At 42.0% G+C, this 15200-nt stretch overlaps 4 protein-coding genes and 1 non-coding gene across 5 annotated transcripts; 4 read left to right on the top strand and 1 right to left on the bottom strand.

Moving 5' to 3' along the window:
* Nucleotides 1-1989: 1989 nt before the first annotated feature.
* On the top strand, nt 1990-3704 carry LOC115673167 (uncharacterized mitochondrial protein AtMg00810-like). Its single transcript, XM_030595249.1, has 2 exons — nt 1990-2880; nt 3528-3704. Exons 1-2 carry the CDS (start codon nt 1990-1992, stop codon nt 3702-3704), a joined length of 1068 nt encoding a protein of 355 aa, XP_030451109.1.
* Nucleotides 3705-6928: 3224 nt separating this feature from the next.
* Nucleotides 6929-10630, top strand: LOC115673314 (rop guanine nucleotide exchange factor 5-like). The gene is made up of 7 exons (XM_030595451.2): nt 6929-7602; nt 7862-7978; nt 8118-8272; nt 8843-8917; nt 9045-9335; nt 9484-9840; nt 9955-10630. Exons 1-7 carry the CDS (start codon nt 7284-7286, stop codon nt 10408-10410), a joined length of 1770 nt encoding a protein of 589 aa, XP_030451311.1. The 5' UTR covers nt 6929-7283; the 3' UTR covers nt 10411-10630.
* An 82-nt stretch (nt 10631-10712) lies between these two features.
* On the bottom strand, nt 10713-10784 carry TRNAP-AGG (transfer RNA proline (anticodon AGG)). Its single transcript has one exon. It is a non-coding gene; the product is annotated as a tRNA-Pro (tRNA).
* Nucleotides 10785-11449: 665 nt separating this feature from the next.
* Nucleotides 11450-12487, top strand: LOC115673101 (uncharacterized). The gene is made up of 2 exons (XM_030595166.2): nt 11450-11834; nt 11974-12487. The coding sequence occupies exons 1-2, from the start codon at nt 11595-11597 to the stop codon at nt 12250-12252; spliced, it is 519 nt and encodes a 172-aa protein (XP_030451026.1). The 5' UTR covers nt 11450-11594; the 3' UTR covers nt 12253-12487.
* A 1112-nt stretch (nt 12488-13599) lies between these two features.
* On the top strand, nt 13600-14897 carry LOC115673102 (non-specific lipid transfer protein GPI-anchored 19-like). Its single transcript, XM_030595168.2, has 2 exons — nt 13600-14375; nt 14732-14897. The coding sequence occupies exons 1-2, from the start codon at nt 14033-14035 to the stop codon at nt 14746-14748; spliced, it is 360 nt and encodes a 119-aa protein (XP_030451028.1). The 5' UTR covers nt 13600-14032; the 3' UTR covers nt 14749-14897.
* Nucleotides 14898-15200: the final 303 nt, after the last annotated feature.

Here is a 15200-nt window from a genome sequence, read left to right as displayed (position 1 = left end):
TTTCATTATGGACATCTCATTTTTGGTGGGCTAAGATCACTACATCAAAAGAACATAGTGACTAGTCTTCCTCAAATTACAGCTCCTTCTCAAATTTGTGAAAAATGTGATGCTAGTAAACAACACCGTAGTCGATTTCCACAAGGAAAATCATGGAGAGCAAGGAAGACTTTTAAGCTCCTTCATTAGGACATTTGCGGGCCGATAAATCCATCATTCATGCTTCTCCGTGAGATCAAAAGATGAAGCTTGGTTATGCCATTTTTGTTATGGACATCTCATTTTTGGTGGGCTAAGAACACTACATTAAAAGCACATGGTGACTGGTCTTTCTCAAATTACAGATCCTTCTTGAATTTGTGAAAAATGTGTTGTTAGTAAACACCACCTAGTCAATTTCCACAAGGAAAATCGTGGAGAGCAAGGAAAACTTTGGAGATCCTTCATTCGGACATTTGCAGGCCGATAAATCCATCTTCCAATGGAGGTAAAAGATACATAACTGTAGCTGGAAAATTTGGGTTTACTTTTTGCAGGAAAAATCTGAGGCTTTTGTAGCCTTTAAAAGTTATAAAGCACTTGTAGAAAAAGAAGTTGGCAACCCAATAAAAGTTCTTCACACTAACCATGGAGGAGAATACAATTCACATGAATTTGTAAATTTTTGTAAGATGCATGGAATCAAGAGGCAACTTACGGTAACCTATACGCCACAACAAAACAGTGTTTGTGAAAGGAAGAATCACACTATTTTGAATATGGTACGAAGCCTTTTAACAACAAGTGGCATTCCGAAAAGCTTTTGGCCCGAAGCAGTCAATTGGAACATTCATATTTTGAATAGAAGTTCCACTCTTGCTGTTCAAAATATGACACCAGAGGAAGCATGGAGCGGCCAAAGACCAGTAGTAGACCATTTCAGAATTTTTGGGTGTGTTGCTTATGCCCATGTTCCAGACTAGAAGAGAAAAAAGCTAGATGACAAGGGAGAAAAATGCATTTTTCTTGGCATTAGTGATCAATCAAAAGCTTATAAGCTTTATGATCCTATCACCAAAAAAAAATCATTATCAATCGTGATGTAATCTTTGATGAAGATCGAACCTGGTCATGGAGTGAGAGTAGTGCTGGAGATCATATTCCAGCAGACTTTGATTATGATGAGGAAAGACAACAACCTATGGAGAATGTGCAGCTGCCAACAATCATTGAAACTTCCCCAGAAGATGCTCAAAGTCCATCTGTAGCTGAACAACGGCCACAACGTGTTAGAAGGAGACCTGCATGGATGACTGATTATGAGGTAACTGAAACTGATCAATCTGAAGACCCTCTTACACAATTTGCTCTATTTTCTGATTATGATCCTACAACTTTCGATGTCGCTATAAAACAATCAAGTTGGCGAGATGTGATGGATGAAGAAATTGTAGCCATCAAAAGAAACAATACTTGGGAGTTGGCAAATCTTCCTAGAGGACATAAAACAATTGGTATCAAGTGGGTTTACAAGATAAAGTTGAAAGCAAACGGCAAAGTTGAGAAGTACAAGGCACGCTTAGTAGCTAAAGGCTATAAGCAAGAGTTTGATGTGGATTATAAAGAAGTCTTTGCACCTGTTGCACGGCATGATACAATAAGGTTGGTGATTGCATTGGCAGCTCAAAATTCATGGCCTATCTTCCAATTGGACGTGAAATCAACATTTTTGCATAGTGACCTGCAAGAATAGGTATTTGTTGATCAACCTGCGGGATATGTGAAGCCTGGCAGTGAACATAAGGTATATAAACTGAAAAAAAGCATTATATGGGCTAAAACAAGCTCCGCGGGCTTGGTATAGTCGCATTGATGCTTATTTTTTTAAGGAAGGTTTTAAAAAAATGTCCATATGATCATACTCTTTTTATTAAAATAGGTGATGGAGGAAAGTTCTTTATTGTGTGCTTATACGTGGATGATCTTATTTTTACCGGAAATGATCATGCCATGTTTGACAAGTTTAAGAAGTCTATGATGGTTGAATTTGATATGATTGATCTTGGGATGATGCATTACTTTTTGGGCATTGAAGTGACTCAATCAATAGCGGGGACTTTTATTTCTCAAAAGAAATATGTTCAAGAAATTTTAGATAGGTTTCAGACAAAGAATTGCAATTCTGTGAGTATACCAACTGAGTTTGGTTTGAAGCTTTTGAAAGATCCTAAAGGAAGAAAGGTGGACAGCACCCGTTACAAGCAAATTGTGGGAAGCTTGATGTACTTGACTGCAACACAACCTGATATAATGCGTGCTGTGAGTTTCATTAGTAGGTACATGGAATACCCAAGACAGATGCATCTCAATACTGCAAAAAGAATTTTTCGATACTTGCAAGGTACTGTTGCTTATGGGCTGTTTTATAAGAAGGAAGAGAAGTCAGATTTATTTGGCTTTACAGATAGTGATTATGCTGGGGATCTAAATGATAAAAGAAGCACTTCAGGATATGTTTTTATACTGGGTTCAGGAGCTGTGTCATGGTCCTCAAAGAAGCAACCAATTGTTACTTTATCAACAACCGAAGTTGAGTTCATAATTGCAACTTCATGTGCCTGTCCAGCTATTTGGCTAAAGAAGATTCTTGAAGAACTTCAGTTCAAGCAACAAGGAGCAACTTCAATTTACTGTGACAGTAGTTCAGTCATTAAACTCTCCAAAAATCCTGTTCTATATGGTAGAAGCAAACATATAGATGTGAAGTATCACTTCTTGAGGGATCTTACGAAAGATGAAGCAATTGATCTTATTTTCTACAGAAGTGACGAGCAAGTTGTGGACATATTCACTAAACCCCTCAAGTTGCCTACATTTCTGAAGCTAAGAAGATTGCTTGGTGTTTGCTCGATAGATAATTCAATCTGAGGGAGGATATCTATGTTTTTTTTTTTTTAACTGAATGTCTACAACATCAGTTTAAGGGAGAGAATGTTGGCTAGAATCAATCAATTTAATTTCTTTTGAATAAGTCAAAGTTGTTTGGTTTGTTAGGATTTTATGTTACCGTCCTAGATTTAGGAATTGGTTTCTTTTATTGTTATATTGTAGTTATCCAGTTATTATCAGTGACCTATCTAAAGGTCTTTTGTTAGATAAATAAAAAAAGCAAAGAAGTATTTTCTTCTGAGTGTCTCTTTCTTGATTCGCAGTTGTACCTCTTTTTGTATTAGTCTCGGTGTCGCCAAGCTGAGATCCTCGGGAAAACGGCGAATCGAATCCAAACTCCCCTTACCAAAAATCGAACGCCGTGGAAGAAGGGGGCCGCAGGTTCGGAAGTGCCAGCTAGGGAGCGCTAGTTTGTGTCAAAGACGGCCGGACGACGCTCTACCGGGACCAATTTTCGACTCTCTCCCTCTCTCGCTCCTTTCTTGGTCGCCTCTGTCTTTCCTCGAATCTCCTATTCTTTCCTGTCCCCCCTGTTCTCTCTCTCTCTCTCTCTTAGCCAGTGGAACGATCCACCTGCCCTGTACCGTTGATTGGGGCAGGTGGGACTTGCTGCTGGTTGGAAACGTCCGGCCAGAGCTGCTCCTGCCCTGTCCCTCAGCTTCCCTCTCTACACCTGCTCTGCTTCTGTCCTTGAATGTGCTGCGGAGAGCGTGAGGGAAAGAGAGGGAGCGGAAGAGCAGGGCGGGCCGGTGAAGAAAGAAAGAGAAAGGAGCTAGGCTGGGCCTAGCGGATAAAGAGATGGGAAATGAAAGAAGGGGGTCGGGCCGGCCCCGGCCCGATTTCGCCTTCTTTTCCCCTTTTTAAAAAAAATATTATAATAAAAAAGAAAAATATGTTGCAATAAATCCTATTAGTGCAAATGCACCTAATGTCTATATGTTATGCTATTTAATGGAAATATTTTTGTTTTAGGGTAAATTATCAATCCCTAATTTTCTATACAATAAATTACTAAATGAGATGCCGAAATTTAGGTGTTAATAAGGCCCTCGCCAAATCTGAGCGACAGACACCTCGCTTGCAATCGGCAGGGCCGCAAAGGCCCTCGCTTAAGGCCTTCACAGCCCCGTCGGTTGCGAGTGAGGACCTTCACGGCACCACCGGCTGTGACCTCCTCGCCCAGATCTGAGCGAGGGCCTCGCCAATGGCCCAGTGGCTGGCGAGGGTCACCAACAACCCTCTCTAGCCACAAAGAAGATAAAATATTCAAAAATTACAAAAATTGTTTACGTCAGCGATTTCCGATCAAAATTGACCGGAATGACAAATATTTTTTGTAGTTTTAAAAGCATAAGCTACGATAATTCCTTAGATTGTCGATACGAAATGATAACTTATGTTTTACTAAATTGGATTTTATTATTGCATGGAAAATTCTACCGACGTTTTGAATATGCGACTCATTTTTCCAAATAGTTTAAACAGATGCATGGATTAAAAGATTTTCCCACCCCTTCTCGTGTTCTTGAACAGCAACCATCCTTGTTCTGTTTCACGTCGATAAATAATAATTTATTTGGAGTGATAAATAATCACTTTTCGCAGTATGTCTATAGAGAGATATAACAAACTCTGCATATTCCAATTAAGTAACTCTCCGAATAAGGTGAGTACATATCCATCTCATATTATAAACAAAGGTTACCAACCTCAAAAAATTCAACCGGCACCTTATAGAACTTATCCGATCTATCTATCTCCAATTAATCTAGACAAAACGTACGAAATGCGGCGTTTTTTTAGGAGAATGTCTTGCCATCTGCAAAGTCCACCAGACAAAGATCCAAGACAACCTTCTACCGTCGCGTCGTCAGCGTGTACAAATTGCAAAATATAAGCCCGGATTTGTCCGGTGCAAGAATATAAAAACAATCAACGAAATCAAACGGGACACGCCCTGCCCGATTGGAAACGAACAAAAAATTCACAGGAATTGCGGGGCAACGGGAGAGCCCACGAGTCGGATGGACCGGCCCGAGGTGGTCCTGAGGATTCCGCCGTGGTTTTGGCCCTTCCTCGGTGCACGTGACCCGTCGATTTCGCAATTATGGCATCACATCAAAACATAGGGACATTTGAATAATGTGTGCGCAGAGGCGCAATTTGAATGGGTTCACGATCGCCCCCCTTCAAAAGCGATTCCATAATAATTCCACTGCTAAAAAGTCAATCGGCCGTTGCCTTTCGCAGTCTCAAACGGCTACCCATTAGCATGCCCTCCTCCTCCTCTTCCTTTCTGTTTTCCTTTCTCTCTCTTTTTTTTTTTTTTGAATGCCGGCAAATCGTCAACCACTCCATCGCGTTAGCCGTTGCGAGAACTTTTGCGGACCCTTCTCCCCTTTTTGGAAGTTCTGGTTTGGTGCCAAACTCCCATTGCTTGCAAAGTTATTGGAGTTCCTTTCGTTATCAATTAGTGCATGCTTAGGGAGTTTCCGAATTTCTCGGCATGAGATCTCATCTTCGATGATACAGTATGTAGGGGAGATCGGTTTAAGAGAGAATCGATTCCCATCCTAGAATAGGGAACCGGATCAAAATGGTCGATTCCCATTTTGTGGAATTGGGAATCGGCTTATCTAGTCCTAAAACCAAACTGATCGGTCCGGTCCGATTCCCTAGTGGGTCCAAGAACTAGCGATGATGTCTTTTTTTTTTTTTTTCTATTCCTACAAAATCGGAAGTATTGTTGCATAGTTTAAACTCTCATTATTTAGTGTTTCTGATCTTTAATAAATGAAAATTTCGGTGGAAAGAAAAAAAGTATGATCAATCACACCTGGAATAGGGAATCGAACCGACAATCACCAATTCCAAATTTTAGGAACTAGGAACCGGACTAGTTCGGTTCAATCCAATCCCAGTGCTCACCCTTAGTAGATTCTGGTGTTAAAAAAAAACCCGAGATCAAAGCCACATCAAAAGATACCATGAAAGGATCGGGAGACGAGGACGTTTGATGTAAGAGGGAGATGATCTCCAATGCCCATCACGATGCCCTCGTCATCACCTTAAAAATGCGATGCGACCGTCGGTTATGTTAGATTTTAATCGATTAGAATAATATTTTTTTATCCCACTCTGACTTTGAGCTCCTATATTCATCGCACTATATTCGCACCGTCACCTTATTGTATATCCATCCCTATATTTCCAGATTTATCCAAGCTCCATCGGATTCAAAATGAAAGAGCCAACACCGCAATAGGAATTAAACAACACCATGTTCGGGCCACCAGACAGAGAGACAATGCCGCAAAATCTACATCTCGAGGTAGGTTTTTTAGGCCTGCACGAATGAAGTTGCCTCAGGATGCGAACAGTAAGGCAGTGACTCACTCCCTTCTGATCCTGAACTTGCACACCCTCTCAACTCAATGCCCTCGATTCAAACACTGCGGTGGGTCTCGAGTAGGTGAAAGTAGTAACAGTACAGCATGAAGAGCACAGTAAATCTGTGGAGTTGGGACACCGAACGCTAGTGCTCCTGTCAAATGACCTTTGCTCCCCCACTCTCTTCCTCAAATTCTCGCATTTTTCCTCTTCTTTCGCGGAAAGGCGAAAAACAAAAAGCTTTTCGTTTTCTTCCTGTTATATCATCTCGAATTCGTCTGAGGAGGGTGTTCAAGAACCTACTGGCTATTGCCTCCACTACGATAATTGGTCGGTTGAATTAAAACGGTGCCCGCATTTATCAATCTGATGATGCCACAATAGCGGAAAGAAACATTTTCTTATATGCGCATACCTAATATTATTTGTTCTTAACGCAACATGATTTCCCCACCTTTTATGCCCGAGGAAGTGGAGACAGAAAGAACGGAAACCGCAGTGTCTGATGTTATCCATGGGGGTGTGTCTGCAAATTGTTTATTAATAATTTGAACGTACTCCCTAAGGTAAATCCGAGATTGAAAGAGAAAGAGAGACGTTGGGGGTCGCATGTGGGCACTCGGCAGTTACCCTCCTCCTTTCTCTCTCCTCAGAGCTTTAAAAATCAAAATTTTCCATACACAGATGAGAGAGAGAGAGAGAGAGAGAGAGAGAGAGAGGGAGCATCAGCAACATAAGCGGACATGGCTGCAGTCAAAACCCAAGACCCAGCTTCGGAAAAACCATGAACTCCATTAATCCGACCTCGCATTCTCCCTCGCCTTCCGCTCAAGATCCCTTTTTGAAAAGGAAGTAGCTGCGACCCATCTCGTGAACCCTGCACCATTCCTCTCCGTCGCTCTCCGTTATAGTCGTCGCCTCACTCTTTTCTCGCTCTTGTCTTGTTTCCTTTTAACACGTTTGAAATGGGAAGTTCGGCGAAGAAGAGCGAAAGCTCGAGAAAGAGCAAGAACGGTCGGGACGACTCCGGGACCGAGTCGAGCACCGAGTCCAGAGACTGCAGCTTGAGCTCGACCAGGTCGAGCTCCGAGAGCTCTTCGGCCGAGGAAGCAACGAAGGCGAAAGAGAAGGAGAGAGATCGCTCGTCGCCTGCTCCGCTGGGTTGGCCCATCGGAAAGGCTGATTTGCACCGGAACTCTGTTTCCTCCGTCAAGGACGATGAAGGCAAAAAGGATGTGGACGATGAAGATTCGAAATTAAAGAAATTGGGCTCAAAACTTTCAGGTTGGTTTAGTTCCGAAGTTTTTTCAATCCCCTTTTTACGCTTTTGTTCTTTATGGTGCTTTTGTTATCTCATTGCTGAGGTAGTGAAGAAAAAAGTCGAGAATTCAAAATTCAAACTTTGGACTTTATTTAGCTACTATCTGTTGCCATGACACTTGAACAGAGCAGAGGAAATTTCCTAAATTCTCTATCTTTACTTCGATTTGGTGGCTAGTGCTTACCCACCTCAGGTTTAATGGTTTTGTGTAAACTTGATTAGAGCTGGACATGATGAAGGAGAGATATGCAAAATTGTTGCTTGGTGAGGACATGTCAGGCTCTGGAAAAGGTGTTTGCACTGCTTTGGCGATTTCGAATGCCGTCACCAATTTATGCGGTATGCCTATTTCTATTTTTGTCTTCAATACTTGTAATGAGACATCACTCTGTGTTTTCTTTTTTCTTCAAGTTATTTCCTTGAGGTCTGTCGTCACCAATTTTGGTGCGTTTAATTATTTTATTCTCATATGAGGCAGGAACTATTTTTGGGCAACTTTGGAGATTAGAACGCTTGCCTTCCGAAAAGAAAACAATGTGGAAAAGAGAGATGGAGTGGCTTCTTTGCGTCACGGACCACATCGTCGAATTGATACCCTCTTGTCAAACATTTCCTGATGGTAGCAAGCTTGAAGTATGTTGATTCTACTCTATTCTCTAATGCTTGTGTAATTGTTTTCGATCTTGTTAACTTAGAGATTGAGGGAAAGAGACTCAAATTTCTGCTACTGGGTTCGAAACACCCGAGTAGTCATATTCAGTGAGGTCAATCCAGCTGTTAAAGTTTTTGGGTTTTATATACTTGTGATTGTAACTTTCTGGCAACAAAATCGACAGATTTAAGGTCTCTTTCTTGGTGTTCAAAAGAAGAATTGATAGCCCAGTTAGTAGATCCCAGTTCTTTGCTCTGTCTGGCGACTAGGCAAAATATAGGAACTTTATTTAGCAAACTTCATTTGAGAATCGCATGTAGTTGAATGCAGTCATTATGGTACTCGAGTACATGACTTTCTATTTAATTCTAATGGTCTGGTGTTGGAAAAATTAAGTTCATTAATCAACTTTGTTCTTGTTCCTTGGTACGTCCATTTATGGCCAGTTATTTGGACTTGGAACAAGAATTGCAGATGGTGGAGGAGAAAAGAGTATTTTGGATCCTATAAATCATAATTTTCCTCTCATACTGCTTTTCTTTCATGTTTAGGTCATGACTTGCAGGCCCAGAGCGGATATTTTTATCAATCTTCCGGCTCTTCGTAAACTGGACAACATGCTTCTTGTAAGATATGAATTTCTTTGATAATTGGGAGCATCATACATCAAATATGAGGAAATAACCCTTACCAAAAAAAAAAAAAATATGAGGAAATAACTATACTTATGCTTGAATCCTTTGCATTCAACAGGAAATATTAGATAGTTTCACAGATACAGAATTCTGGTACGTTGATCAAGGCATAGTAGCCTCAGATGCAGAAGGGTCGGCCTCTTTTCGGAGGACTATTCAACGGCAAGAGGAAAAGTGGTGGCTACCAGTGCCTCGTGTCCCTCCGGGTGGTCTCAGTGAAAATTCGAGAAAGCAGTTAACTCACACTCGTGAATGCACAAGCCAAATATTGAAGGCCGCAATGGCCATAAACAGCATGACCTTAGCAGAAATGGAAGTTCCGGACTCATATCTGGAAGCTCTTCCGAAGGTCTGAAAATATACTGATGCAGCTTCTTTGGTTCTTCGTCCTAAATAACCAAACTGATCTTTCTTGATAACACACCCAACTGCATGTTTATTTGGTTTGTTGCTATATCATGCCCCGATGGTCTCATATTGACTGGTTTTATATTCAGCATGGGAGAACTTCTCTGGGGGACGTCATTCATCGATACATCACTTCAGACCAATTCTCTGCAGAATGCCTGCTTGATTGCCTTGACCTGTCTTCTGAGCATGTTGCGCTAGAAATTGCAAACCGAGTAGAAGCCTCAATGTATGTATGGCGAAGAAGATCTCACCCTAGACCACCAACTCATCCAAACCGATCCACGACGAAGACATCTTGGGAAATGGTTAAAGACCTAATGTTAGACGGAGATAAGAGAGAACTGTTGGCAGAAAAAGCTGAAAGACTCCTGCTTTGCTTGAAGCAGCGGTTTCCATGTCTTGCACAAACTACATTAGACACTAGCAAGATCCAATTCAATAAGGTGATGATGATCTCTGATCTCTCTTCTCTGTAGCGAAATTCAAACCTTTCTTTAGCTTCCCAATTTTGTTGATCAGGAGCTATTTTGCTAATAATAAGCCTTGAAACTTTCCAGGATCTTGGGAAATCCATTCTTGAGAGCTACTCAAGAGTGTTGGAGAGTCTGGCGTTCAATATTGTTGCACGTATAGATGACGTGCTCTATGTAGATGACTTGACCAGACATGCAGACAAATTATCTCCGATCTCTGGTGTTAACGTGATAGCCCAGAAGAAGAAGCTATCCATGCCATACTCGGTGCATCTCTCAAGCACTCCCTATGCATCAGCTTTTAGCACTCCAAGCTTTTCCCCGGCGCCCCTGATTAGCCCTATAAGGGGAGAGAGGACTCCTTTTATCGGCAACAACAATAACAATGGCAAGCCTCCCCGCCGTGGTTTCGGAGTTAAACGGGTCCTCACAAATTATCTCGGTGTGGACACGAAGCCTAAGTTATCGGGCAACGGAACTGACGTGTCTTGCCCGGTACTGAGCACAAGTTCCACAGACTTGGAGTGCAAGAAAGGCTAAACCAGCTTACTTGCTTGAGTTCCTTGAGGAAATTACAGCGATCCACTGTAATTTGGTGCGATTACCATAGGCTCTATACTAGCTTTTAGTTGTTGGGTTCTTTCTTTACTTGTGTCCTGAACTAGTGTGATTAACAAAACTATTCATTTGCATGAAAAGAGCTCTTGCGTCTGTTCTGTGTCACTTGAGATGAAATATTCATTATGTCTAGTTTTATTGACGAACGAGTTTTTCTTTGGTTTGTCCTCCTTCATACGCTTCATCCTGAAAATGACGGCAAAAGAAAGAGAAAAAAAACGCAGGGGGCATTCCGAGAATTGAACTCGGGACCTCTCGCACCCTAAGCGAGAATCATACCACTAGACCAAATGCCCACCATTTGACACGACTTGTAAAGTTAAAAAGTATAAAAGAGACAAAGCATTCTTTGTGTATCTGCCGTTGCAGCATTGTTAAAAGGCAAGGAGCTGAATTATTTGGTTTTCCTGTAGCCCAAATCCCTGCACAAAGTTGATTTTCTAGTGATAGTGTATATTTATGTAAATTATTTCTTTTTTTTTCTTTCGTCTTTCGTTTCACATTAATTTACCAAGATTAAATGGCAAGAAAAATCCTAAAGGAAAAAAAGAATGAGTGTATTAGAAGTCCCAAAATTTATCACGAAAGTGCAATTGAGTTCTAAAAATTTCAAAACATGCAATCAAGTCTTAAAACTTATCACGAAAATGCAATCGAGTCCTAAAACTTTAAAAAATGTAATCAAGTCCTAAAAATTGTAACGAAAGTGTAATTGAGTCCTAAAACTTTCAAAAAATGCAATCCAAAGAAGGACTTGATTGGACAAGTTTTAGAACTTGATTGAATTTTGTAAAAGTTATAGGACTCAATTACATTTTGGTGCAAATTTTCGAATTCAATCGTATTTTTTAAAAGTTTCGGGGCTTATTGCATTTCTATGGCACTTATCCCAAAAAAGAATATTGAGTTTCCTTCACCCCTACCGAGTACGGAGGACAACAACCCTGTCTCCTTTCTTTCTTTCTTTGTTTAGCCCACAAGAAACACGGACACTAATGTCGGTCAAATAGCCATCTGCGCACACCTTTACCTTCCCAGCAGCAGAGCTCACGACCCCCCTTCTTCTTCACCTTCGAGCCCTTCGCCGCCCTCCCTGATCACCCGCGATGGCCGCCGGCACCAGCATCCAGGTGACGGCGCTCGACGGCGTGGTGAACGTGAACTCCATCTTCACCCTCGCCGTCTTCGTCGGGCTGGCGTGGAACCCGTGGGACCCGAACAACACCCTGAACACGGACCCCCGGTGCGCCCCTGGCGCCTCCGTCAAGCGCGACCTCGTCGCCTTCCACGTCTACTCCTTCAGCTCCTTCCTCTTCTCCAGCTTGGTCGCTCTCACCCTCAAGCAGGTGGAAGTGGTTCTCCGTCTTCTTGTTCTGCGCTTTTTAGTCTTCTCTCGCGCCTCACGCTCGACGCTTTGACATCGAGTGTCCAGTGATGTTGATGAGAAAAGAGGATAAAGTTTCAATTTTTCACTTTGTCTATCAGGCTATTCGGATCACGCGGTCTCCGAGCTACCACCCTGCGGAATTGATCGCTCGGATCAATCGGAATCTTCTGCGGGTCGGGATGTTGGCGTCCGGTGTCGGGTCGGTCTGCGGATCCGTGTTCCTGATGCTGGCCCTGGTCAATGTAGTTCAGATCAAGCTCGGGACTCTGGCTTGCGGGAGCACGCACAGCTTCGCGGCGGTCGTGCCGCTCCTGATTTTCGTCCCCTTGGGGCTTTTCGTATACGTATGCATTGTCTTGTATGCTTTTACTCGATAGGGGTTTGGATAGTTCGTCGTGGTGATGGATATGGATTGCAGAGAGTAGGGGGCCTTTTAGGGGAATGGGTGCTTCTTCTGTATGTTGTGAGAATGAGGTGGTCGAGCGATATGGCTCTATACTGAGCTGATAGTGTCCTATCTTGACAATTACTTAGAAATATGTTGATGCAATCACTGAAATGCGGAAATCGACTGCCACTTATGCTTCTATTGAATGGTCTAATTGACATCCATCTGGATTCTTGTGTGGACTTATACAGTCGCAGAAGTTTCGAAATCATATCCAAGTGAATTGTGCTCTGATCTGCGAACAGGGGAATGCCTGCAACGCAGTCGCGTGTGCATCTTGAGCTCTTGTTATTGTCCTGTGCTTCTCCAGTGGTATATAAGGTTAATTTTGTTAATCAATTGGTCTCATTAGTGGCTGTTATAATAGTTTTACATCAGTTATACTTAATCAGTTGTTTATCTACATGAACTGGGGAGAGTTCCGTGTCTTCTAGAAGGACTTCAGATAGGAATACGTGTGATCTCTGTTAGTGGACTGTATTGGGAGCTTCCAGGGAAAAAGCATGAGTTTGTGAACTTTTTGGCATTTTGAAGGATTAGTCATGCTTCTGTCATTCGAGGTATATGATTATCCAACAGAGGGAAATGTGAGTGGAGGCTGCATTGCTAGCCACTTGTTGGACTGTTCGTTGGGAACTTTAGATGCATTTTGTTAAGGGTTTGCTAATGGTACAAAAAGCAGTAAACCATTTATTTGCCAATTCAATGCAGCTCATATGTCGAGTGATAAAAGAAAAAGGTTTCGTGGAAAAAGTTGTAGATGCAACCGAAGATGCTAGGAAGAACGAGTGTGAATCCATGGAAAAAGATAATGACGTAAGTTGATAGTGGGGGATTTGGTGTAGCCGACTGATATTGTTGCAGTTGAGGATTCATTGCTTGGCATCCTTGTGATCAGTTGAATTAGATTTAATTAACAATCACTTTAAGGCATGGTACAGTTATCGAAAGACCCTCTGTCCAAACTCGCATAGTTGTCTTCCCTCTTTGTCTCAGAACAATCTTGTTTCCTTGTGTTAAAGCTTTGTAATTGATCCTCGAGTCTTGTTAGATTCAAAAGAACTATGTATGAACAATAAAGTTCAATGCGGATGCTGGTTGTTGAAACATAGTTGCACTCTAATTTGCAGAGCTCTACATTCTGCTGGTCTGGCTTCAAAATCAATTCCCAGTTGTGTAGTCCAAAGGATAAGGCGCATTACCTAAAATTGGACTGAACAAACACACTTTTTCGTTTTAGAATCTTGCCATCGGTTGTGCTCGTGCCAGTAGTTTTGAGTATGCCTAAAATAATTTTATATTGATTGCATAGGATGATAATGTTAACTTGACTTTCTATTCAATGAAATATTGCAAAAACAAACGCATGTGTCTTGCACACTATGTAGGGTAGCTTGAGGAGTACTTGATGTGGTGGCTTGCTATGCTGGCAGCTGCTCATCAAAAGCTTATTTTTCCCACTCCGGATGGGAAAGGCAACAGAATGGCAGCAAAGACTTTGATGATAAGTCACTTTATCTCGTTTGTCTTCGCTGGGTTAAACAATATGAGTGGATCTATATTTGCATATCTGAAGGAGTAGGTGTCGAATAAACAAAAATCAATCTTCCATAGTGCTATCACCACTTTCTTTGTGGTTTACACATGTGATAACTTTTTGTTTCTAATAAAAGCTCGCAGGGTGAGACTCGTCATGCATAGTTCAAGATATGGAAGCTCCAATGAAGCAAATTAGTGTTCTGGTGTTTTTTGCAATTTTGGCCATTTCAGGTCTCCAGACGGTGTATGGGGCCGGTGAATGCGGCAAGTCTTCAACACCCGATAGGGAGGCTTTTAAGCTGGCCCCTTGCATGTCTGCGGCGCAGGATGAGACTGTATCCGTGTCGAGCAACTGCTGTGCTCAAGTGAAGAGAATAGGGCAGAACCCAAGCTGCCTATGCGCTGCTATGCTGTCAAATACGGCCAAAATGGCAGGAATTAAGCTTGATGTCGCTGTCACCATTCCGAAACGCTGTAACCTTTCTGATCGGCCTATTGGGTACAAGTGTGGAGGTCAGTTTTGCCTTCTTTCGCTTACTGCAGGAGAGTTATTGTTTGGAAACTTTTATCTCCAGATGCATCCAGCGTTGGATGTTACCATGTTGTAAATTATTCAATGCCGCAACCTTTTCTTCAGCTAATCCTATGGGATGGTCACCCTTTCTTGTGTTAACATGGTGCTGATCGTGTCTAAGCAATCTAGCTTGATCGAATACTCTGACGAAGATGGTCGTATTTTGGGATGGACCGTCTTTTTCTCCTTATCTCCTTTGTAACTTCTTGCGCATTTATACCATCTCACTTCATTGCAGTTGTCATGATATCCGAGGACCAGATTTCTTAATTTTCCATTGCTTTGGCTTTTGCAGGTTACACAGTGCCTTAATGGTCATGACCGATCGCCAGCTTGCTGCAGTTTGAATCGCTCTGTTGTGTTAAAATAACTTCAATAATGTGCACGCTGTAAACACGTAACGGTATTGATGACAAAATGTACCTGCTAAAGCCAGCAATGGCCGGCTAAGTTTATGCCCATCATGTGTTTCCGGGGTTTGTGTTTGAAAAAAGGTTCTCGTATATGAAATGGATGATCCTAACGCTATTTGAAGAGAATGATATGTCCTATTAATCTACTTCATTGTAGAGCATCTATACTCGAAATTAATATGGTTGGTTATGCTGGACAATGGGGACATTAAAGTATTTGGGTCACGGTAATGGGCAATCATTTCATCAATTCACTAAGGAAAGGTTATCAAGCACTTTGGATTTGTTGAACCTCGTAGGGCAGTTTCTGTCCAAATCAGAAGCTTCCAGCTGCTGGATCAGGCGAACATT

The sequence above is a fragment of the Syzygium oleosum genome, unplaced genomic scaffold (genome assembly GCF_021117445.2).
Source record: "Syzygium oleosum isolate NSW1041296 unplaced genomic scaffold, Sole_v2.1 Sole_v2.02, whole genome shotgun sequence".
Classification (NCBI taxonomy): Eukaryota; Viridiplantae; Streptophyta; class Magnoliopsida; order Myrtales; family Myrtaceae; genus Syzygium; species Syzygium oleosum.
The sequence above is the reverse complement of the archived record's forward strand: the minus strand, read 5'-3'. Positions and strand labels throughout refer to the sequence as shown.